Source organism: Rhinolophus hipposideros, assembly GCF_964194185.1.
Source record: "Rhinolophus hipposideros genome assembly, chromosome: 19".
NCBI classification, from domain to species: domain Eukaryota; kingdom Metazoa; phylum Chordata; class Mammalia; order Chiroptera; family Rhinolophidae; genus Rhinolophus; species Rhinolophus hipposideros.
Window position 1 is genome coordinate 37355393 of NC_138065.1, and position 26105 is coordinate 37381497.

Here is a 26105-nt window from a genome sequence, read left to right on the forward strand (position 1 = left end):
CACTACTAATTCTGAACACTGTGTAAAAACTATGGGCGTATTCACTGCTTTTGGGAGACATATGTCAGTTTTCAGGGCCTACAGATTGATTTGAACATATTTATAGAGCACATCTAGCAGTAGAATGAAAATATTAAACCAGGGTATGAATAGACAGTTTATATCAGCACTAGAGTATTAGGTTTTTCTAGCAAATGCAAATAGGAGGGGATCTAAAGCTAAATATAGCAGACTGTACTTTTAATTGAATTAATTTCATCTAAATTTAACAGTGTTCAATCATTATCCCAAATGAACTCCAGAATTCAAGCCAGAGAAGTTGTATAAATGGTTTCATTATGAAATTGAATGGCATGAGTTGAACTTGGTCCTATAAACCCAGAACTTCAGAGTTTTCATCTGTCTCTACTCTTTGTGGCCTTGGGCAAGTTGCTTCACAGAAACAGAAAACAGACAATCAAAATGAGAATGACAAAGGTGTAGAAACCTAGCTTTTAAAGCCTTTGGATCTGAGAAGAGCCTCCTAAGTGGATGTTTTTCCTAGCTCTTCAGCATTTCTGTTTTAAACCCAATTTTTCTTTTGTGTTCTGCCTTCTGCTATATTTATATCCAGTTTTCTTACAAAGACACACAATGTCCTTTGGAAGCAGCTTTATGAAGTAATAAATGTGTAGGCCTAGGATTTGAAAATTATACAAAATGAAACTCTCTTTTCGTATATATATGACATTTCTGTGATAACTTCATTGTTCACAAGACACTAACCTCACATGCTAGTCTGAGACATCATTGAGGAATAATAGCCCACATTTACTGACATGGGTTAATAGGAATATAAGAAATTGTAAATTAATGTTTGTGGTTGAAATAATTACTTCTTGGACTATTTTCTGGATAATAACATGTGTTTTGCATGGCAGGACTAGTTTTAGCTATTTGCTTCAAGATGAATAATCCAGAGGTTTGGCCAAGTGGCTTTTAGATGGGAAGTGGAGAAACATTTTTATCTACTGATCCTAATATTAGTCTGTCAAAGAAAACAAACTTTGCCAATCATTTTTCAATGTCCCTTGGAGGAATGAAAGAATGTAAGCTTTGAATTTTGAGTAAATTACCTCTATTTGCAAATCTGTTTCAGTACCACCAAAATATGTTTATTTTCTTTTTCTAATTGTATGATTCATAATATATTCATAACATCTTAGAAAATAAAGTTATTCTGGTAGCATTGACTCTATTTTTAGCTACCACAATGACAAACTACGATCCTTAGAAAGCAATCATCATAATTATCATTGAAGTTACTGAGTATACAAAGCCGTAAATTGAGTTCACATGGGGCATACACACACAATACCGTATTGTTTTAGGTAATAGAGACTATACCTGGTTGCATTCAACAGGTTATAGTTGTATTCAGTTTAAATAGAGGATAGGACAAACAGGATTCACGATCCCCTAATTTTAAATTATGACTACTTCCCTGTGGAACTCTTGAAGAACTTTAAAAAATCTGGATTAAGATTATAACTAATGCAAACTAAATGCATCTATTGCTGTTACAAACCAAGAATAAGGAGGTACTTTTTGCATTCTTTTCTAAAAAAAAAAAAATTTTTATATTGATTTTTTAGCTGCATTTAAAATACTAAACAAACAAACAAAAATCAAAGATGAAACACAAGAAAATTTCATATTAGTAAATTTCTTTTAAGTTGAATCTATGCCAGTTATTCAGTATTATAATGGAATATAGTCAGGTTCTTGAAGTTCTCTGTTTTCAGTATTTTAAAAGATACCACAGTATTTTTTTTCTACTATATGAGATATTGTGGTCATTACCATAAATAAATGGCATTTTTGAGTAGCCAGAAATCAGTTTTTAATTGGTATTTTGTGGATTTTATAAAACCTTGTCTCATATTCCATTTTCCTTGGGTAACATTTGGATTGTGGGTGTGATGGTGCTCAGAAAACAAACCTTTGAAAACAAAGTGCTTTATTTTATGAGTATATATAAAAAATATATACCTTTGTTATTATTCATAGACAGATTGATCGGCACACCTTAAATTTTCTATTTCATTTTATTCATTGTATGCTTATCTAGAATAAAACCATAGGTGATTTTAAACGTGATTACATCCCCTGTCCCTTTTAAAATAAAAATTAACACATTTACTTAAAGTACTTGAGTAAATTCCATTAGAAGTAGTGTTTCCCTTGTCTTTTTGTTAAGCCGTTACAATCCCCTGTGACCTTGGGCACATACTCTAAAGGGTGGCTTGATGGTTCATGATGTTCTGTATCTTCCGGTAGCTTGCCTGTTGCCTGCCTCTGGGTTCGTCCTCGCCCTTATGCTGACTTAGGCAGTATCTCTTCAGTCTCTTATCTTGGGGCTTTGATGCGTATGTTCTGAAGGTGGCCGTAGCGACTTTGGGTAGCAGCAGATGGCAAACCTTCAGGCTGCCACCGGCTATACTGGTGTTAAGTTGGAAAGTTAACGTTTGATGAAGAATCAATAGTGCATATGAAAGAGCTTTCACTGCTGAAATATCTTTTAATTAAAAAATTAGCATATTAAAACCTTTATAAATGTCTGGGCATTTAAAGAAATCTAAAATTAGTTGTTTTCTTATAGAGAAATGAGTTATTTACCAACATAGTTTTGTGTTCCTTCCTCTTGCTAATGTCATCCTTTTCCTCCTGTTCCTGCCCCAATTTGTCTGTAGTTATGACAGATCCTTAGATAACTTGAAATAGGGGATTTTTTTAGGAGTTAAAGGTGTTTGGATAAACATTTAAAGTATACTTTGAATTGTGGTATTTTGGATTTTAGTAACTAGAAAGAAATGTGGATCGTGAGTACTACATACAAACAGACTGTAGATTCAGTCTGTTTCCGACCTTTGAAGATATTTCTTAGGTTATATATAGAAGCCTGGAGAACTCAACCTGCCTCAAAGAGGTACATGTTTCTCTTTGTTCGGAGTTGGTTGGTGATTTTTTTGACTGCCGTCAATCCACAGAGTACTACCCTCTTTGGATTGTTTGTTCACTTCATGATAATGGGCCATGTTGAAAATTCTAGCGTAACTAAGACTGATGAAACTCCAAAGGACTTTTTTCTTTCTATTTTCCTTTAAATCCTAGGAGTACCTTATATGCTTTACTGCAAATAGATCCTTGGGAGTAGTAAATGAAAATATCCTTTAGACTAGAGGTTATAAGTATCCATGTTGAATTTTCCTCTTTATACTTCAGTTCTCATCAGTGAAACCTTTGTGCGTATATGACCACCAAGAACAGATTGGTCTCATGGCAAAACATGAGAGAAGTGCCTCTACACAGTCTGTTCATGCTGACGCTCTTGATGCTGCAGCTTCTGACGGGCTAAAGCTGTAGGCTCAACATCTTCTGTTTTGGAGTTGCTGGGCAGTGGTACAGGGAAAACTGCTAGGCGTCTAATGCCAAAGCAAGAAACAGTTAGACCCCAGTGAGGAGAATTGTTGATAGTAAAGGTCACCAATTTCTTGTTTTCTGGTAGTTGAATTTTTATAAGGCATATCTTGTGAGAATAAGGTATGGAATGAACAACTAACAGAGAAATACATTTGGAATATTATAAGCATACAAAATGAGATGGGTTTTTAGCAGTGAATATAAATAACATTTGAATATCACCATGTGGTCTTGGGGGGAAAGCAAAGATCTGCTGCTCTAGGTTTGTTGTTTAAATCCATTTCTGCAAATGAGTAACATTACCAGCTCCTGCAATGCCGCCAAGATGAATTTAGTTTATAACTCGCCTAATAATGGTTGTTAAGGGTGGACTATTTTAAGAGCACATAGTAAGTAAAATCTGACGCATCTGAAACTATGTCGAGAAAATCTGTCTCACTTGCAGAATTGGGCTTGTGTATTTTTTCTGGCTTCCTTATGTTGCTCCCTTTCTTTTCTGGTATGTTATTTATGTGTGAACGCCCTGTAGTAAAACTTGCATGATTGAAGTTCAGATTGTATGTAGCAAATATGAATAGTACTGTGACACCACAAAGGGAAAGGCTGTGTTTGCTGAAGATAAGTAACTCCCTCTGTAGGCTTTTCTTAAACATTTTTCTAACTTTTATTAATTATTCTGGAGTCTTATGAAGTAACAGGCACCAAAGTAGAGACAGATGTTCCCTCAAATTACCCAGGTAATCTTTCTTTTTAAAGGAATTGGAGCTGAAGTTATTTTTACAGACTTACAGACTTTGAATGTCAACATTGAAATTAAATATCTAAAAAGATTCAAGAATGGGTGACACTCTTCAGTGAAGGGAGCTGTCTCTACTTGCTTCTTCACCACAATCATTGTGTCTGTATAGTAGCACCTTTCTCTTTTCTCCAAATTTATTCTTCATTTGCTTAAAAAATCATCATTTGATGCTTTCGATATATTCCCCCACTCTCCCTGTCTTTCAAGGTAGAACCTAGTTAAATATTAGACCTTCCCAATTATAATTAACAAACAGACCCAGACCTATAGTCAGTTGGAGCTTTTCCTACTGCTGTTAGGACAGAAGAGTGGACAAGTCTCAATGTGCTGTGGAACTGAAGAACAAATGAGGCTAATCCTTACGGGATAAGTTGTTTGCTTTTTTTCTCCCAGTGAGGTGCAGTCATTCTGTATATTATTACTACGGGCAAAGACAGAGTAATCTCTTCCGTTAGACCATATGTTAATATAGTGCTGATAAGCAAGCGTGAAAAATGAAAGGGAGAAATACATTAATTGTATTCTCTCAATAAGGTGTGCTATCCAAGATAATTATTTCATGACAGTTTTAGTTATAGTACTTGTTTTATTATGAAATAAACGATGGTTTTAGGAGCCTTTTGTTGGAAAGACAATTGTATCAAATTAGTACCAAATTAGATTTTTGTCTTCACAAAGGTGAGCAAACCCATGAGTAGTTTTTAAATTGATGTGTTCTAGTCCACAAATGAACAAATCCTGTTTGAGGGTTAAAGAAGCTATTATTTTGTCCTTTATGCTGACAGCTTCATTACAGATTGGCCTACTGTTGGCATTACAAAAATGTTTAGCTCCTTATGATCTTTGTGCGTGCAACTGTAATATTAATGCAGCTCCACAGCACTGTTCATTAAGAAATGACTTTAAATGAGGTTGAAGCGTGTACATGTGGAAAGAGAGAGATGTTAAATGCAGTCGTTTCTCTTTGTATACAGCCGTATGGCTAATAATTTCCAAGTGGCTTAAACTCCTGTTAGCAGGAGTGCTGGTGTGTTAAGAATGGCTCTATAAATAACTTTAAGAACTGAAGTTGAAGGTGCTTCTTTTAAAGACTATTGTTAACTAAACATTATTGCCAAACAGATGGAAAGCATTCAGCAGCCTGATGTTTTTTAGGTCTAATTATATTATCACCAGCCCTATACGGCTCAGTTGAAGAGGTGTATCCAGAGGCCAATTTATAATCATTTAGCCAACACCTGTTTGGGAGAAATTGACAGTCAAAGGGCACATTTTAAAAAAATCCCATATGTTCTTGTGTTTATTGCCTCAATGTGAATGTTGTCTAGCTGCAAACAAACTTGGTAGGAGAAGAAAGTAAAATGTAAACAAAGCAGCACTTCCCAGCCACGTTTATCGATCTTAATTTGGCCTTTTTATCTGATCCACTTCGTGCTTCATGGTTAAGTGAGGCCAGCAAAGAGATATCACTTCTGATTTAGGCATGTGCATTCTGTTTAGTCAATTAAGAGGCTCTGGTAGGAACGAGAAGTTCTTTCCTTTGTACAGATTCCATACCTTTTACCGAGTGCAACGTTTTCAATTTCATATAGATGAGATGTATCTTATTGAAATAGGATTGACATTCTGGTGAGTGGCTTAAAAGAGTCACACAACACGTGAGATTTAAGGAACCCTAAATGTCTTCACAGGCTCTATGTTCATTGAGTCCTTTTGTGGCGGAGAGAGGGCCCTGGTATCTCCTTTTGCTCTCACGGTGTGTTAATTTAACTATCAAGGTTCAAGTTCTTTAAATGTGTTTCCATGCCATAAAGGTTCAAGATTGGTGGCACATGTAGCTAAAAGGAAATTATGGAGAGAATAGATCTACGTATCTATTTTTTTGCAGTCGTTTTATTAAAAGTGAGTGCTCTAATTTTTAAACAATTATTTTTTTCAGTTATAACTGATATTCAATATTATTTTATATTAGTTTCAGGTATACGGCATAGTGGTTAGATATTGACATAATTTATGCAGTGATCCCCTGATTAGTACCAACCCGGCATTATACATAGTTGTTGCAACATTATTAACTATATTTTCTGTGCTGTACTTTACATCTCCATGACTGTTTTGAAGCTGTCAATTTGTATTTCTTAATCCCTTCATCTGTTTCACCCAGCTCCCCAACCCTTCTCCCCTCTGATAACCATCAGTTTGTTCTATGTATCTGTGAGTCTGTTTCTTTTTTGTTTGTTTATTTTATTCTTTAGATTTCACATGTAAATGAGCTCATATGGTATTTGTCTTTCTCAGTCTGACTTTTTTCTCTTAGCATACTATTCTCTAGGTCCATCCATGTTGTCGCAAATGGTAAGATTTCATTCTTTTTCATGGCCGAGTAACATTCCATTGTACAAATGTACCACCTCTTTACCCAGTCATCTATTGACGGGCACTTGTGTTGCTTCCGTATCTTGGCTGTTGTAAATAGTGCTGCAGTGAACACAGGGGTGCATGTGTCTTTTCAAATTAGTATTTTTGATTTCTTTGGATAAATACCCAGAAGTGGAATTGCTGGGTCAGAAGGTAGTTCTATTTTTAATTTTTTTGAGGACCTTCCAAACTGTTTTCCATAGTGGCTGCATCAATGTGCAATTCCACCAACAGTGCACGAGGGTTCTCTTTTCTCCACAGCCTCGCAAACACTTGATGTTTGTTGATTTATTGACGATAGCCATCCTGTCTATTCAGGTCCTCTGCCTATTTTTCGATTGGATTGTTTTTTGTTTGTTTGTTTGTTTGTTGTTGTTTTTTTGGTGTGGAGTTGTATGAGTTCTTTGTAAATTTTGGATATTGACGCCTTATCAGATGTATCATTGGTGAATATCTTCAGTAGACTGTCTTCATTTTTTTGGTGGTTTCTTTTGTTGTGCAAAAACTTTTTAGTTTGATGTAGTCCCATTTGTTTATTTTTTTCTTTTGTTTCCCTTGTCCAAGGAGGTAGATTAGGAAAAGTATTACTAAGAGCAATGTCAGAGTTTACTGCCTATGTTTTCTTTTAGGAGTTTTAAGGTTTTGGGGTCTTACATTTAAGTCTTTCATCCATTTTGAGTTGATTCTTGTATATGGTGTACCAACTCTTTCATTTTAGTATTTTTCCTTTTTCTGACATATTTCTCTGTTGAGAGATTTATGTATGTCACCTCCGTTTTCTTATCGCCCGTTATTAGCTCAGAGGAGTCTGGCTTCTGTCCCGACCAATTCACTGCATAATGTGGTATTGAAAGTTACCAGTGGCTACCTAACTGCCCGAGGCAATACTCAGATCTCATTCCTTGTTCTTCATGGCTTCTCTTTGGTGTTTGGCATAGATGATTACTTTGATCTCAAGCATTCTTTTCCCCTGACATCTGAATTACTGTATTGTCTGGTTTTCTTCTTTCTGAACCACTATTTTTCCTTTATACTTTTTTTACTACAGTTTTGGTGGTTGTCTTATATACCTTCAATGTTCCAACTGCGTATAATTTTCAAAATTCAGACATAAATAGTGTAGTTTTGCAGTTAAAGACGAAGAACCATGTAACCAGACTGTTAGGGTTTCAATCTCACATATACTACTTTTTAGCTTTGTGGACATGATTAAGCTAACAGTTTTATGTTTGCTTCCTCCTCTGTAAAACTGATTAATAAAATTATACCTACCTCATTGAATTGTTGAGAACATGACATGATTTCATGCTTTAAAACCCAGCATAGTGCCTGGTATGCAAGTATTCCAGTTGCATTCTCATGTCTTTGTGGAGAATGCTCAATTATAAATCTCTAGTCTTGACTTAATTTCTAAGCTCCATTCCCCTATTACCATCTACCTTCCAAACTTTCATACCTGAATTCATTCAGTTATATTTATTGAACATTTACTATGGCAGACACAGTGTTGGAAGAAATACAGTTTTTGCCACGTACAGTTTTCTATTGCTGTTATAACAAGTTACCACAAATTTAGCAGCTTAAAACAACTAAATTTGTTATGTCACAGTTCTTCAGATTGGAGGTCCGGCAGGGGTCACTTTGGGCTAAAATCCAGGTGTTGGCAATGCTGCATACCTTACTGGAGGCTCTGGGGAAGAAAATTTACTTTCAGACTCATTCAGGTGCTGGCTGAATTCTTTTTTTTTCTTTTATGGTTGTAAGACTGAACTCTCTTCCTTGCCTGGCTTTCAGCAAATGGCTGGTCTTTGCTTCTAGAAGCTGCCTGTTCTTCTCATGCTTGCTATGAGCTTCTAGAAGCCTCTCACTAGTGCTTACCTGTGGGCCTCTATATCAGAGCCAGCAACTGCGTACCCCTCTCATACCTTGAATCTCTCGGATTTCCTCTCCTGTTGTGTCATTTCTGTACTTTCCACTTCTGGCCAGAGACAATTCTGTACTTTCAAAGGTTCATGTGATTTGACTGAGCCCACTCTGAGAATCCAGGATAATCTGTTTTACGGTCTGGACCTTAATTACCTCCGCAAAGTCCTTTTTGTCAGTAACATCACATATTCACAGGTTCTGGACATTAAAGGATGAACGTCTTTGGCAACCATTATTCTGCCTACAACATAAAACCAAATTGGAGGGTTAGAAGTGCGACAGTAGAAGTTGGTACTGTATACAAGTGGGAAAACAAAGGAAGAAAAGAATCAGTGTTACTGAGAGATAGACATTTGAGCTGAATGTGGAAAGATGAGCACTTGTTTGGTAAGTTGTGGGGGGCATTTCAGGGAGACGCCGAAATAGTAGAGGTAGCAGTAATAATAACCAGCCATACCAAGCACTTTTACAGGATTAGCTCACTAAAATTCTCACATATGGTAGGTACCATTATTATTTACCATTATAGCTTCTATAGGTGAAGCTATAATGTCTTCATAGAGTAGAAATGGTAAAATGATCTCATTGGGTAGTTGAAAGAATTAACATTGATTACATGTGGCTAAAGCTTAGTACATAGTAAACACTTAAAGCGTGGTAGGTGAGAGAGAGTGGCGGGTAGATAAGAAAAATACTCAGGAGGTAGAATTGACTGGACTTGGTCACTGCTCATGAAGGTAGGGCACAGGAAATTCTTAGTGATGCATGGAACTTTGTGGTTTGGGGGGGTTCCGTGGATGGTAGTGTTATTCAGTACTGTAGGAGGAGCAACAGGATTTTGGTTTGTTTTTAGTAGGGACAGGGCTTTGGTAAGAGGATGGGGTGAGATCAGGAGATACCTGCGGGAATATTCAATTGAAATTAAATGGAGACATACACACTGTGTAAGATACTCAGAAGAGAGGTCAAAAAGGTGCCAGTGTTGCTATTACTTCAGTGTTGCTATTAGACTTTATCCTGTCTAAAATGGAATTTACCATGCTTTTCTCACACTGACTCCCCATCTTAACTGGCCTGTTTCTTCTCACCATTCTTTGTTTTCCTGAACTTGACATCTTTTGTTTTCATTCTTGACTCCCAGTTCTCTGGAATTGGAGGAAAAACACCTGTTCATAGTGCTCGCATATTTCTGTGGTGTAAATGCTTCCCCACCATAGCCCATTTCAGATGGTGGCTACTTTTGTGCTACATGGCAGAGTTTGAATTGCTGCAACAAAGACCACGTGGGCCTGCAAAGCCTGAAATATTTACTGTCTGGATATTTACAGAAAAAGTTTGCCAACCTCTGATATAATGTATGCAAAATAATAAAATATTAATATGGTAGGATAATTCCCCTTCTCTCCCATCCATCCAGATGGGTGAGGGTAATGGGTAGTTTGAGTGGGCAGTGTGTGAGGTTATGAAAGGTCTTGAGATCATTTTTTGGACTAAGGCCTGTTTTCTGAATGAGTAGAGTGACGTGGTCTACTTCCGTTTGGAAAAGAAAACCATAGGGCAGACCATAGGGCAGCAAAGATGGAAGCAGAGAGAGCTGTTTGGAGGCCATTGTGATGATTCAGATGAGTCTTTGTTCGGATCAGGGTAATAGCTGTAGAAGTGGGGAGGTGAGTTCAGATTCTGGATACACTCTCAAGATAGAGCAGACAGGATTTGCTGATGGAAAAAGAGAAGTTCAGGATGAGTCCAGGATGGAGAAGGAGTACAAGAAGAATACCTTAGAGCCTGAGTTATTGAGATCACACTATCGCCAGTTGCTATGCAAGGGATTTTAGGAAGAAAATTGAGACTTAAGTATTTCCTGTAAAATGTCTTTTTACTTCTTAACCATAAATGTTTCATGAGGAAAAATTCTTTGTCTAAATAATTTTCCCTTTACTTTTAATAAATATATTTTAAAATATGTCTAGGAAACTCAGTAATGTTTCCAAAATATGGCATTTTTAGAAAAGGAAACCATAATAAAGCTCGCTTTAGATAAGACTATTTTTTAATCCTGTGATTTGGTGGCTTTAAAAAAACATCTATTCAGAAATGAACAATCTTGGCAGAGTCAATTCCAATACTTCCCCACAAATCCTAAAAGTATAGTTTTAATAAGTTATGAATTAATGTTTCATTGTATTATGAATAAATTATTACTCATCTTTTATGTAGGTTTTACTTGTAATGGACACAAGGACAGAACAGACATTCATTTTAAAAGTAAGTAGAATTTGTACGTTTAATGAAAATAGAAATTTATTTTCAAATTTAGCTTCTGAAAGAAAAATTATTTAATATTTTTTTCTTGGGTGTTTGAATGTTCTTTTATGTTTGTGGTGATCTGTATTTATTTTTTTGTCCTTCCATCACAGTTGATATATACTCTATAGCATATGTTTAAAAAGCGTTTTAAGTAAGAGAGCATGGAGGAAATAATATGGATACGTTGAAGACTCGTTTCGTGCTCTTTTAAATGTGTAGTGTATAGTTTAAATAACTCTCTAATACATTTTGTATAATTTGTGAAGACCACTTACAGTCTCACCTTTGATTATGATTAGTTCTTAAGTGCTGAAATTTTGCCTTAAAGCCTTTGTTACAGGTATTTGGGAAATGTTATCAACATCCCTGGTCCTCTTTTTGATCTAAATTCAATTTGATTTTCCATGTAACTCAATTTGTAATTAAACGAAAAAAGAGAAAAACCCCTATTTTTTAATTTCGAAATTGTATTTGAAATGGATTGTGGCAGTACATATTCTAAAAGTATCCCAATTTAAGCATTGCCACAGAATCTAGAATAAATCAATTTCACATTAATTTCATATTTCTTTTTCTGATACTTTTGCTTTTACTTATCAGCATGGCAGGTCGCGTTGACATATACTAAAACAAATTTCTTTTTATGAGTGTACTTTATCACTGACATTTCCCTAGATTTTCAAAACAAGGTATGACATCAGAAACTACATACACTTGTTTCTTTGGAGAAAACTTAAAATAATCTTTGTACTTTTTGGGAGTAGGATTTTAGAATTACATGTTTCATGTAGAAATACCTATTGTGGCTCAGGAATCTGAATTGATCTTACAGGGTCCACTGCTTTCAAAGATATACACAAGTAAAATAAAACTTAAGAAAAGGTCATAGAGAAATAACTGTGTGTCATCCTGATGACTTCGTTTGAGAGCATCTCTAATAAAAACACTGACCCACATAATTGATTTTAATGGCAGCTTTGTGGCATCTTCCGTTCTCTGGATTCACGCCAGATGCCATCAGCAGAGCCTCCAGGGACAGGGGCATAGCGCAGCAGATGAGTGGATTCTCTGAAGCCCAGAGTAACTTGGATAGATTAGTTTGGTTGATAAACACAGAGCACAGCAGGCTCCAAAGGCAGCTGAGGGTACAACTGACCTTTTTGTTCTCTGTCAGGGTCTCAGGAAAAGCAGTGAATACAGCGGGAACAGAAAGACCATCATCCCCCGCCGGGTACCCAACATGGTGTGTCTGCACAAGTACATCGTTTCTGAGGAGTCGGTGTTTCTTGTGCTGCAGCACGTGGAAGGTTGGTTTGTGCTCTCAGTTGTTTATGGAATGAAGAATGTCACCTACTTAGCTTTGTAGTTTCTAGAATGTCCTTCTTACTTCTGTCATTACATGAGCAGATAAAACATAATGAAGCACATGTAAGGAACTGTTTCCTTATTCCTTTGCTTTCCTTCCCCACTTTGAGTTGGGAGGGAAACATCACAACCCAGGTAGGCAGCAGGTTTCATCAGAAATACGACATTCTTAGATAAACTTAACTACTTACTATCTCCTAGAGGTGATCTGATATGATGAGAACTTTCAGGTGAGTGGGTGCTGCGAGAGCCAAGATTTATTTTAGAGATTTTATTTTGTTCTCTTGTTTTCTGCTGAAAGGATATGTTAATGTTAGATGACTAAAATAAAAAGCATCCCCTGAAGAATTAATTAATTCCCTCCTTTTTTAGAAGGCACGGGTATTTGCTTGACATTTGACATGACCTCGTTATTCTAATCTGGGTTTTTACTAATACAGCCGTTGGCTTCACAGATGGGTATAAAGCAGAGGCATCGTACTCTGCCTTCAAACTATTTATGAAATTTTACCTCTTAGTAGAGGGAACAGGTGGCAAAAAAAAAATACTGTGATTTGATTTGTTTTTGCCCTTTAATGCCTGAATTTAAATAATAGTTTTTTATTTAAAATGATTGAATACAGCATATAAGTATACATTCACATAATAAATATTAACTTTTGGCTTTTAAGTGGTGTTCTCAAAATAATGAAAAAAATTAAATTATTTTTCAAATTTCATGAAGGTGTTATTATTTTCCTGAAAATAAAGAACTATTGTGCTTTACTAATAGGTATAGCATTTGATTTTAATTCATTTTCCTAAGCAAATGAGTTAGATTTTTGACGGGGGCAATAAACTATTAATACTGTTTATTATGAAGTACAGTACAAGATAACTACAGATGGAGGGAAGACCTCCATATGTGGTATTTAATAGGAAATTCAGAAGGGGCTCCATGGTCTCTCAGGTATTAAGAGAGTTAATTGCGTGTGTGAATTGGATAACTAATTCACCTTTATTCAGACATTATAGACAGCTTTTATCTGAGGATACCAGTGCATTACAGACATTATTGAATTAGAGGTCATGTCATCTGATAGCGGAATACAGCCACCTCTGGTGTGGAACAAAAATAACTTGCATAGTAATAATCCATAATAATTTAGAACAAGGTCAGTAGGATGAATGTAATTATAGTCCATATTCTATTACCCAGGGTGGATTATTCATGTTGGAGATTATCTGTGGCAAATTTTCAATCCTAGTTTACCTCTGCTGTTTGCAATTTTCTCTTCCTGTTCTTCTCTTCCTTCTCCAGTCATACTTCAGTTTTTCTTCTGCCATCTTCTCACCTTTTCTTATACTCCCTAAGACTATTTCAACTGAATTTACTTCAGTAGCATAGAAAATCTTTTAATCTGTCTCAAAGACAAAGACATATGGTATGAGGCTTTGGAGAAGTAGGCAGGAGCCTTCTATTGCGGGGTAAGGACTTTGGCTTTTATTCAAGTGTTTTGGGAAACCATTGGACATTTGAAGCAGGGACAAGGTCTGATTTACATTACAAAAAGATCACTGGCTGTTGTAGAAAGACAAGAATCGAAATGGTGAGAAGTCTAATAAAGTAGTCGAGGCAAGAGATGATGATGGCATGGCCTTCTAGGGTACTAGCAGAGATGCTTTGAGGGTAGAGTCCATGGTACCTGTGATGAAATTGATGTTTGGGAGAAAAGGCTCTAGGGTAATTGCTCGGATTTGGTTTGAGCAATCAAGTGAGCTGGACAGTGTGTTGTCTTTCACATGTTAGTGGTACTTTCTTTGTTACCTCTGTGAATTAGGAAGTTGTACATGTATCATAAAAAAGATCACTTTCATATGTGGGATAAACTATTACTAAAAAGGTAAATGTTGAACAATTGTTTTTTTCCATAATATGAATGTTTGAATATTTATGATTTGTGGTTTTAGCTTCCCTTTGCATACAAAACTATTCATGATTCATATGAGTCTCTTGGACTCATTTTCTGTCCATTTTTAAAAAAATTTTTTTATTGGGGAATATTGGGGAACAATGTGTTTTTCCAGGACCCATCAGCTCCAAGCCAAGTCGTTGTCCTTCAGTCTAGTTGTGGAGGACGCAGCTCAGCTCCGTGTCCAGTCACCATTTTCATTCAATCTTAGTGGCAGGGGGCACACAGCCCACCATCCCATGGGGAATTGAACTGGCAACCTTGTTAAGAGCTCGCGCTCTAACCAACTGAGCCGTTCGGCTGCACCCTTTATATTTTTAATTCATTCAGTCAGAAATGAATTGAGTGCTTACTGGGATACAGGCTTAGTTCTAATATGGCCATGAACAAAATAGACCAAGACTCTGCCCACGTGGAGCTTACTTTATTGAGGCAGAACAAGCAATAAGCAAATACATAAGTAAATGTATATCAGATGGAGATAAATTAAATAAAGGAAGGGAGAAGGAAATGCCAGAAGGGTGAAGTAGGGGTTGCTATTTTATGTAGAGCGGGCTCCTTATTAAGAAGAGACATTTGGCCAGTGACTTGAAGGAAGTGAGAGAAGGAGCAGTGTGGATACATGAGGGAAGAATGTCTTGGCAAGAGAAAACAAGTACATAGGTCTGGAGGCAAGAGTGTACTTGGCGTATAAGAAACAGCAAGGTCAGTGGGGCTGGAGCAGCCTGGGAAGAGAGGCAGGAACTGAGCTTAGAGAGATGGGGAGGCAGGTGGGCAGATCTTGAGTGGTCTTGTAGGCTATTTTAAGAATTTGATTTTTAGTCTGACTAGGTAGGCAGTCATTAGGGGACATTGAGCAAAGGAGGGACCTTTAAGGAGCACTCTGGTTGCTTTGTGGAAAATAGAATATAGAGGGGCAAAGGCAAAAGCAGGAGACCAGTTTGGAAATTGTTGCAGCAATCCAGGTGAAAATAGGGGGGCTTGGACAAAGTGCTAGTGCTGGAGGTGGTGAGAAATGGTTATTAGGTTCTGAATGTATTCTGAAGGTAGAACTGGCATGATTCTCGCATGACTCCAAGGTTTTTGGCTCAAATAACTGAAAGAAAGGTGATGTTGAGTAGGTAGGCAGTTGGATATACCAGACAAGATTTGAGGAGAGAAGTTTAAAATATTCATTGTTTCTATTAATGAATCTCTTATTTTAACTCTGAGGAAGAAAACATGGGAAAATAATTGTATTCAGTCAAAGTCACGAGTGTTATTAAAACCTTTTAAGTTCCTAAGGTTAGGGATTTTTGTCATATTCATCATACATATCCCAGCATTTAGCAGAATGCTTAGTACACAGAAGGTGCTCAATGTATAATTGTTGAATACTAAGAGAGAAGATGAATGATTAGGTTAGAAGAAAATGATTGGAAAAGCCTCCAAGTGTGGACACACCAAATAGATGGGGGATGGGAAAGAATTTCTCCCTAAGTTATTTGTGGACCCAAGGGGTGAAATTATTCTCTTTATTAACTAGTTTAAATTTTTTAAAAAACTAATATATAATGAAATAAATTTGAACTATGTAGAAGTATACAAATTAAAATGAAAATCTCCCCTCCCTATTCACTTGAATACCCAATTTCATTCTCCAGAAATAGGGGGAAAATTTCCTATGTATATAAACATATACTCCCTACCTATCTGCTTTAAAAAACCACATGAAAGTGGGTCTTACATATTGTTCTGTAGCTTGCTTTCTCGCCTCATCTTAACGGTGTACCTTGGACAGCTTTCCTTTTGAGTATATATAGGTCTGCTCTAAGAGAAGCAGTATTTATAGTGTGGATCCTGGAGCCAGTACATTAGCTCCAAGGCTGGCTCGGCATTTACTAGTTGTGTGACCTTGATCAAGTTACTTCACCTTTTTGTGCCTCCATTTCTTTATCTGTAAAATAGGGATGGTAGTAATTACCTACTTCATAGGATTGATGTGAGGATTAAATAGTTGGTACATGATAAACACTAGGTAAGTGTTTCCACATATTGCTATTATTCTTTTATTAGGTTGGTGCAAAAGTAATTGTGGTTTAAAAGGTTAAAAATAATTGTAAAAACTGCAATTCCTTTTGCACCAACCTAATAATAGATACAGAGTATTTGGTTGTGCAGATTTACCATAATTTATTTGACTACTCCCTTGTTAATTGGTGTTTAATTTGTTTCTAGTGCTTTTACCTACGTATCTTTGTGTATTTTTGTTTTGCTTTTTGAGAACCATTTCTAGGACAAATTTATTGAAGTAGAATTTCTGGGTCAAAAGATGATTTTGATCATTGGTCCAGCAATATTTTATCATACATATTAATTTAAAGTCCTAATTCTGGCTAAACAAATTTAACAGATTTTCTTTGCAATCTTGTAGAAAACCAATAGATTAAAATTTGATGAGAGACAGAGAATTTTTATTAAACCTTATGAATTGGCTATTTTCATAGCTTAAAGTAGCTAATATCTATAATTTTATAGTGGGACTTAGAAAGGTGTCATTTATATTCCTAAAATCTAAAAATCATGAATATGTTAGGTGTTTTCTATTTATATTTTGTGGTTTAGCAATAACAGGGATTTTTTTCTTTTTTTTTTTTAGGTTAATGTTTTTAATGTTACAGTAACAGTTGACATTTGAGTAAGCTTGTCTGTTGGGCCTCATCTTTACTCTATAAAAAGTAAAACCTGCTCAGCTTTTGTAGGTGAGAAACTTCAATAGGAATAATCTGTTCTTGGAAGTTATGGGATTTTCATGATTTTTTAATTTAAAAAAAGTATGTGATAGGACCAAAATTTTTGTTTCTATAGCTCTATATTGAGCATTAAATTTAACTGGGCACCCAGCAAAGAATGAAGAAGAGCTAAAACAGTTTCTTTTTCACTTGAACATGCAAAGTTTTAATAATTCATTGTGAGTACTTGTTTAGTCTAAGAACAAATTCCATAAAGAAAGTGCCAGCAAACACATTTAGAATTTTTTTCACATTCCTCCCCTTAAAAAAATTTTCAATGACAGTTTATATTCTATATTAGTTTATATTAATTTCAGGTGCATGCATTTAGAAATTTTTATCTAATACTGAAAAGGACATTAAATATGATGCCATATTTATTAATCAAAGTGGTAAACTTGCTAATATCCAACATAAGCAAGTTGCTATAAAGATGGTACCAACACATTGCTTATAGTGGTGGATTCTGGGACAACCTTTCTATAAAGTTGTTTAACAACACATATCAGAAGTACTAAAAATATTTGTGCTTCTTGCTTTAGTACTTTTATTTCTGGCATTCTGTCCTGATGAAATAATCAGAGATGTCAAATATTTGTATGCAAAAGTATATATTGTTTTAATTCTAATAGTAAAAGACTGGAGTATCTTAAGTGTCCATTGATAGAGGTATATTTATATATATTATAACATCTTATCACATAGATGTGCTGTATAGCAATTCAAGTTCATAGTCTCATGAAAATCAGAAAATGTTTATGATATGTTAGTTGCTCATAAAAAGATAAGTAAATGTACTAATTAATAGTCGTTAGGGGTAACTGTAAGGCTTGTGGTGAAATAATGGGTCTAGTCAGGCGGGTAGAGAAAAGTGAGTGCTTTATTCTGCGCTCCCGGGTGAGGTTCACTGGTCCCCAGGTAGGGGCGAAGTCGCGCCCAGGGTAGAGAGTGGGAGGTATATATGTGATTTTTTGGGGAGGGGGTTGGCTGAGTGAGGTGGCAGATGAGCAGGCCCCCCTAGCAGCAGATCGGGTGCGAGCGGCTATGTCTGGAGTTGCTTATCGCACCAGCAGTCTGCTGCCTTTTTTGGGAAATGCCAGGGGCCCCAGTCTCTGTCAGGCGAGGAGAGGTCTAATTTAGCAAAGGGGAATGACTTGGCTCCTGGGGAGGGGTCTAATTTGGCAGAGGGGTATAACTTGGCTTCCGGCCGCTTTGACCATGCCCGCAGCTGACCTAACTAACATTATGTGATATATTCTGAATCTCTTTTCTTTTTTTCTGTATTTAAAAATTTTTACAATAAAACCGTATATTTGTATTAAAATAGGAAGAAAGTCAGACCAAACTAATGACATTATTATCATTTGTAGACCCTTATCCTTGAAAGGTTTTTAAAAAACTTGTAAAGGCGTCATCTTTTTATATCCCAATTTAATATATATTTATTTAATACCTATGATTTTACATGCTGGACAGACTCCTCTCCATGTAGTTAGGAAGACCCTGCAGTCTGGTAAAGGAGATAATAAAAACATAAAAGTAATATCAATATGAAATAGATGTTGTAAATGTCATAAGAGGGACAAAATGATATAGAGGAGTCATAGAAGATAGGAATTGTATCCAGCTAGGGAATACAAAAAAAAAAAACAAAAAAGTAAAAACAAATTCTGAAAGACAGGCAGATATTTGGGAAATTAATAGGAAAGAAACTTCTAAGTGGTAGGTATAGTTTGAACAAAAGCCCAGCATGGGTAATGTGTGGAGAAATCCAGTTCAGATAGATTATGCCTTGAGTTGAAGGAGAGGACCACATCATGAGTTGATACTGTATTACTGTGGGGTTCAAATGACCTGATCTGATGTAGCTGGTACATTATTCAATGAGTGGAAGAGATCTGGGTTCTTGAATAGAAAAATGCTAAAATGGAAGATTAATTGGGCAACAGTTAGTATGGTAGAGTGATACAGGAAGGACTTAAAGTAGAGATCTAGTTGTAGCTATAATGTTTGTTACTCCAGGAAACAAAAAGAGTGGTCAAAGGAATTAAGAGAAAGACTGTGAAAAATCTTATGGGTAGATCTTATAGGACTTGGAAAGTTGTCAGATGTAGAAAGGACAAGGAGAGAAAATAATCCAAGTTTGGTCCAAAGCTTTTGTGTCAGAGTGCTTGGAATTCAGAAAGAGGAAGTGATTTTGGGGGGTAAAAATAAAGAATTTAGGCACACGGAATTTTAGATTTCAGTAGCTCATCCAAGGGGAGTTGGCCCAGGAATGAAGGAAACTTAGAACTTTTTAGATACTTTACTAGATACTGTGAACTAGATACTGGTAACTTTACTAGATACTGTTTCTTGCTGACCGCTGGAAGGAGCTTTATAGCTGTAGCTACTGTCTACATTGTGATGGCACAGGTCATTCTGATAAGTTATCATCTGAGCTCACAAGCGTTGACTGAATGCCTGTTATGTCCTGCATACTGTACAAGCAGTAGATACACAAAGATGAAAAAGACTTGGTTCTGTTCTCACAGTAGTAGTCACTATCTGGGAGAATTGAAAACAACATCCGTCATTTTTTTTGGATTGCATACAAGAGGCCCAGCTTCACGCTTAGGCACTAGTGTTAGTGTGCCATAGTAGATGTATTTGTGATTACAGGAGTGCATTATTGTTGTCAAAAGACTAAAAAAGATGAAATCAACACATAGCTCCTTTTGTGCGTGAGTTTCAAGACCATATATGAATCCTTAAACTTTAGATTGAATATGGGAAAATATTAAACACTAAGTATAATCTAGTGAGGACAGAAAGTTAGCTAAGGAAAATGTTTCTAGTCAGTAGAGCTTTGGTAGGTTTTTGATACTTAACATAGTTATTTATTTTTCATATTTATTTACTCAAAAATTCTAATTAGCAAAAGAGGTTTAGTTTTTAATGGTTTAAAAAAACCCCAAAAGAATAATAAGGTGAAATAACTTCTGAACAAATATTGCTGGTAAAACATTGGATTATTTTGTGTTTGTTTGATTTCTATGATTTCTGTGAAACTGATTTTTATGATTTTGGTTTTTGTAGGTTTCTGGTATATATCAGAATACAGAATCAGAATTACAAGAGCTCGCCTCATTAATGGCTGCCCAATTAATATTTCTTACTGGCATTATTTGGTCTCATACCACACATGATGTGTATGGGGAGGGGACAAAATGAGAAAAATATTATTAATATATCATTTATAATGACATAATTATATACCAGCTGCCAAATCTCCCCTCTAATCCTGGACTGGGCATTTTTTCAAAAGGGAATAATATTACAGATTTTTTCCCCCAGTGACGTAGACAGTTTTAAGTAGTGCTTATTTATAGATTTCCACTTAACCAATGGGCCATGCTTGAAAAAATTACTACAGAAACATATCAGAACATAAATGTTTCTAAAGCTAAATTATATTTAGCAGAAATTCAGCTTTGAGATTTCATATTAGTATTTGTTATAATTAATTTCCCTTCAAAGGAAGAAATAGGTTGTCATTTCAAAAATAATTGATATTCGGAGATATGCTTGAAACTGTACTCACCAGTCAGCTCTTATATCAGACTTGATGTATTAATGGGTATCACTGACTGGCTTTTGATTGATTATTTGAATACTACTTATTTTTCTAATGGTTTTAGTAAGTAACCATTAATTTGGGGACCTTAATTTTTTTTTTTTGGTTATACTTGTTCACAGGTGGCAAACTCTGGTCATATATCAGTAAATTTCTAAACAGAAGTCCTGAAGAAAGCTTTGACATTGAGGAAGTGAAAAAATCTACACTTACTAAAGTCCACCGACAACAGCCAAGTTCTAGTCCTCAGGACAGCAGTAGCTTTGAATCCAGAGGAAGTGATGGTGGAACGGTGCTTAAAGTTCAGCCTGTGAAGACTAGTCTTACTCTAAGCTCTCAAGATGATAGCATCCAAGACGATGATGGCCAGGAGAGCTCTCCAAAATGGCCAGATTCTGGCTCAAGCTCAGAAGAAGAATGTACTACTAGTTATTTAACATTGTGCAATGAATATGGTCAAGAAAAGATTGAACCAGGGTCATTGAATGAGGAGCCTTTCATGAAGACCGAAGGGAATGACGTTACTACCAAAGCCATTGAAAGCATCCCAGCACACCTCACTGCTGACAGTGACAGCCCCAGCACACAGCTGTTAGCTCATGAGCTGAAGTTCCTCCCTGCAAACAATGACCTGGAAGCAGTTAGTTCTCCAAGAACATCTGATTCCCTCAGTAGATCTAAAAACAGCCCCATGGAATTCTTTAGGATAGATAGTAAAGATAGCACTAGTGAAATCCTAGGACTTGATTTTGGAGGAAAAGTATATAGTTTAAAGTCAGAACCTTTGAAACCATTTTTTACTCTTTCAGATGGAGACAACACTTCCAGGGGTTTTAATATCTGTGAAAGCAAGGTTATAGCTCAGGACACCATTAGCGGGGGCTCAGATGACTCTGTCCCAGTCATTTCTTTTAAAGATGCTGCTTTTGATGATGTCAGTGGTACTGATGAAGGAAGGCCTGATCTTCTTGTAAATCTACCTGGAGAATTGGAGCCAACAAAAGATGGTGCAGCAATGGGATCTACTAAGTTTACACAGACTAATGCAGGCATAATAGAAAGTAAACTCCTGGAAGCCCCCGATGTTTTATGCCTCAGGCTTAGTACTGATCAGTGCCAAACTCTAGAAGAAAAAGGCTCAGAGGAACTGAGTGATCCCTCTAGGCTTCAACCCCGTATTATAACAGAGAAACACTATGTACAGGGGGCTGTTGGGATGTTATTTGCAGCAGCTGTTGATTATAGTAGTGCAGGACACATGTCTTTGTTACACAGCTCAGATCCTAACTTTCAAGGATTGGGAGCGATTGAGTCAGCAATTACTGCAAACAATACAGAAGAAAACTTATTTCCTATTTCTGACCCCCTCTCAGGTGCTAATGAATGTAATGCGAACACAGACACTTTAATAACTGAAGAAGTATTGCTCTTCACAGAGCCTGCTGATGATTTGGTTGAAGAGGAACCGACTTTATTTCAGAGAAACTCTGTGACTAAGGGAGCCAGTGAGTTAGTACTAGAAGGAGACCAGGAAATACATCAGATTTTTGAGGACCTTGATAAAAAATTAGCACTAAACTCCAGGTTTTACATCCCAGAGGGCTGCATTCAAAGATGGGCAGCTGAAATGGTGGTAGCCCTTGATGCTTTACACAGAGAGGGAATTGTGTGCCGCGATTTGAACCCAAACAACATCTTATTGAATGATAGAGGTCAGGAACTTTTGCAAATGCATTTCTTTTTATTCGCTGTTGCTTCCAATTAACTGAGTAGGCGTTTTATCTTGTAATTAGTATCTTCATTTCCTGTCTAGAGCTTCATTATCAGTGCAGCAAATTCACCCCCAGTAATAGCTTCTAGTACTTAATGATGCCATTATTCTTAATGATACTGTTTTTAGCTACAAAAGGAGTAATTACAGTTCACTTCTGCAGAAAATGGAAGAGAAAAATGTTTTGATTTCTCCTGTCGTTTTGTTTTTAGGACACATTCAGCTAACGTATTTTAGCAGGTGGAGTGAGGTTGAAGATTCCTGTGACAGCGATGCCATAGAGAGAATGTACTGTGCTCCAGGTTAGCGCCATCTCCTACCGTGTTTCACTCGAAAAAGTAGTTCTGCAGCTCTTGTTTCTTTGTAGAAGTTGTGTTTGTCACTAGCAGTTCACGTATATGTTGGAGTTGGTTCTCTCTTTAACCTTTCAAAAAAGAAAATTGGGGGACTAAAACCATTATATAGTTTTATAATGTTTTATGTGTACGTGTGTATATGTGTATGTTTATTTGTTGTTAAATGGGTTTATACTTGTAGAATGGGCAGTGAATTCTGTCTTAGAACTGTATTAACTTCTTAGTGTTCAGAAAGACCTTAAAATACCCCGAACCTCTTTATATGGGTGCTTTTTATTAAGATGTGTGAGGCAGTTAACTAAAAGGACAGTCAATATTCCTAAGGCTAAATATGGGTAAAACGCAGAATTAAAAAAAAACAAACAAAAGACAATAATACAATGTTGTGATTCAGTGATGAGCCAACCTGGCATTTTACAGCAGATTTAAAAGTGTTCTTTCTATATTTGAGAAATTTTAGGAAGCTTGTTTTTCTTGTTTTAAAATAGTCTACTTAGCCAAATATTCGACATAGCAGGTTTCTCTTACTCTTACTGTATTGTCTTTATTTTATAAAAATTAGAAATTTACTTCTGGGGGTGTTAGATCCTTTGTTGGTAATTACAGGTCGCTGATGCACATGGTTTGGATTTGAATTAGTTTCTCTCCATCATCAGTGCAGATAGGGCTATATTTGAACCCAAAATTCGTTCACCTTTTGCCTAGCATTCAGCTTCTTTGGCTGGCCAAAGTTTTTTCACTTGTCACTCCACCGGCTTTCAAAGGGGACTCAGGCTGATTATATTGATGTGATCTGCTTAGCTGTTGATTAATACAGTATTTGGTGCTTACTAGCTGACCAATGTATTACTGAGGCAAACATTGTTTCCCTGCATAATGGCAAATTATTATAATTAGGATTGAAGGAGTGATCTTGTTTTCAGTTACAACCTTCATTGTTAAGAATGATTTCTGTATTGGGGAATAGCAAAGTTTTTCAACCTGCAAAGCAAATATCCTAAAACTATTTCCTGAAAACAATGATTTGGATTTTCTTGTTACTGTTACTCTTTCTTCCCCCAAGTTAGGGCTGTTTGTTTTTATGTCTTCCTAGGGGCAGTAGAGCATGCCTACATTTTTTTTGTTTCTCTCAAATAGGTAATATATACTATGCTGTTTTTTGAAACCTTATTAGTAGGATTTAGTTAATAGGATAACAAAAATAATTTCACAGTAAAGTCACTTTATTATGATTATCTGGTTCTTTTTTTTCAACAGATCCTCTCATTTTCTAATTTGATGAGAAATTACATTTTATGTACCAATATACATAAATATACGAGTTAATTATAATGAATTTGGAGGTTTTAGAATCAAAATTAAATCTGGGGAGTATTTTAAGTGAAATTCTGCTAAATCCTGAAGTCAAGTGCAGTGTAAACCATATTAAAACGAAATTGTCTCGGGCATTGTTTAATGTTTATAACAGACTCATTATTTCCTATTAATATTGTTACTTATTGAAAACTATCTGTAGGATTGTACTTTGGCATTCTAGCAGATTATTTTTCTTCAGTTTGAAGTAGTCATATTTACTTCACATTATAGCATATTGACGTCTTGAGAGTTTTAATATATGTGGAAAAAACATACTACATTAATCAATAGATACATACTTTCAGTTTTGTGTTTTGAAATACTGAATTTCATACAGATCAGTTTCCAAGTTCTGATTTTTAAGCCTTTTCTCAGAAATTACAATTCTTCTAGTTTACCAGCAGGTGGCAGTCTACCATTAATTAATTTTTTGCTCTCAACTTCCAGGTTGTCCTTCACTAACATTTGAAAAAAGCTGTAGTCTGAAGAAGGGCTTGCTTTGTTTTAGTTATTTGCATAAAAGAATTGTACTTTCAAGCTTTGTGAGTTGCAAAAGTGTTGTAGTATTATGGCACGCACTGAACAATGTGGAAAGTCTCTTCATTCCTTGGGCCTATTAATTTGGTTTATCAACAGGATAAAATAAAACCAGTAATGGCCTTGACTCAAAAGTAATGCTAGTGTTCTAATTTGGAGGATCTTAAACTGACTGAGTACAGAACTCAGTGAAGTCTGTGTACTCCTGCTCCTTTCTTATAATGCGAGGGAAATGGGAGCGAAAATGTGTAGATTGCTGTTTGTCCCCAGATTGAATAGCATTGCTCCTGATAAAAACTGCAAGCAGGCTTTCCTCCTCCTTTCAAAGGGATGGGGGTAAGGATAATATACTAATATTTCAATGCCTAAACATCACAAACCAATGAATACATGGGGACATAGAGTGCTTAGTCCTCTTTTGGAAGCACTAAAGGTTGAAGTAATTCTCCCCCCCCACCCCAACCCTCTCATTTCCCAACTCTAACCTTAGAATTATTGCCCAAGTAACTCTAAAGCATGTTACGCACTTGATGTTTGGTTAGAAAGGAAAGTTGTCACAAGACTGTGATGAGAATGATTCACTGATGTTTAAACAGCATGCAGCCTCTACCCCCCGCCCCCACCACTCCTCCCGCCTGGGAACCTTTATCACATATCTGTCCTAAAAACATTATCCACCTGCCCCTGTGCTTTATAATATCAGCAATGTATCTTTTAATCTTGTGGATGATGTGCCTTTATATTTTGAGAAAAATTTCCAGTAACAGATTCGATTTACATGGACAGAAACTTGAGCAAATGCCAAACTAGCAGGGGGTCCATTATTCTGGTCTATAAATAAGATTTTTTTTAAAAAAACCACACACACAGAAACCTGTGAATCAACATGTTTTGGTCTAATTGAGGGGAAAAGCAAGATAGATAAATTTTGATATGCAAATGATCACCTTCTGTTGTTTAAGTACAGTTTCTGCCAACTTGGTGATCTTAGATTTTAAAAAACCATAGTCATTGCAACAGGGGTGTTCAATATTCACAAGTTTCTACAACAAAACGAAGAACTTAAAAAAAAAAGTTGCCACTTTTTTATATTAAAGAAAACAAATCCAATAACAAAAAGACAAAAACCATGGAGCGTTCTCTGTCTACATCTGTGAAAAAGCCAGCAAATAAATGGCTGCAGCTGCAGGCCCATCAAGAGGGTCTTGAGAATACGAATTCACTGATCAAACCCAGCCCTGTTTTCAAAGTAGAAGCCATTCCTTTTAGGTTCACTTTGTATCCTCAGATTATCGAGGGTGACTCTCTAGAAAGGTTTTATTTTAAATAAACATCATTCATGGTAAATGGGTTCCTTTCATACCAGAGAAACAGACCGGAGTTCAGGAAGAGAAAGAGCAAAGACATAGTCCCCAGAGTAGGAGCAGATTGTATAGCATGACAATATAAACATCACCGTGTCCAGTTTC

General features: G+C 36.1%; 1 protein-coding gene across 8 annotated transcripts in view; it reads left to right on the forward strand.

The window, feature by feature from the left end:
* The window catches only part of RPS6KC1 (ribosomal protein S6 kinase C1), a 141881-nt gene that overhangs the window by 91196 nt on the left and 24580 nt on the right, over positions 1-26105 (forward strand). For all 8 annotated transcript variants that reach the window (XM_081026976.1, XM_081026974.1, XM_081026978.1 and 5 more), the window contains 4 exons: positions 10823-10870; positions 12087-12219; positions 20739-22328; positions 22600-22689. In XM_081026976.1, the coding sequence (XP_080883102.1) occupies positions 10823-10870; positions 12087-12219; positions 20739-22328; positions 22600-22689 (1861 nt within the window). The remainder of the gene's footprint in view (positions 1-10822; positions 10871-12086; positions 12220-20738; positions 22329-22599; positions 22690-26105) is intronic.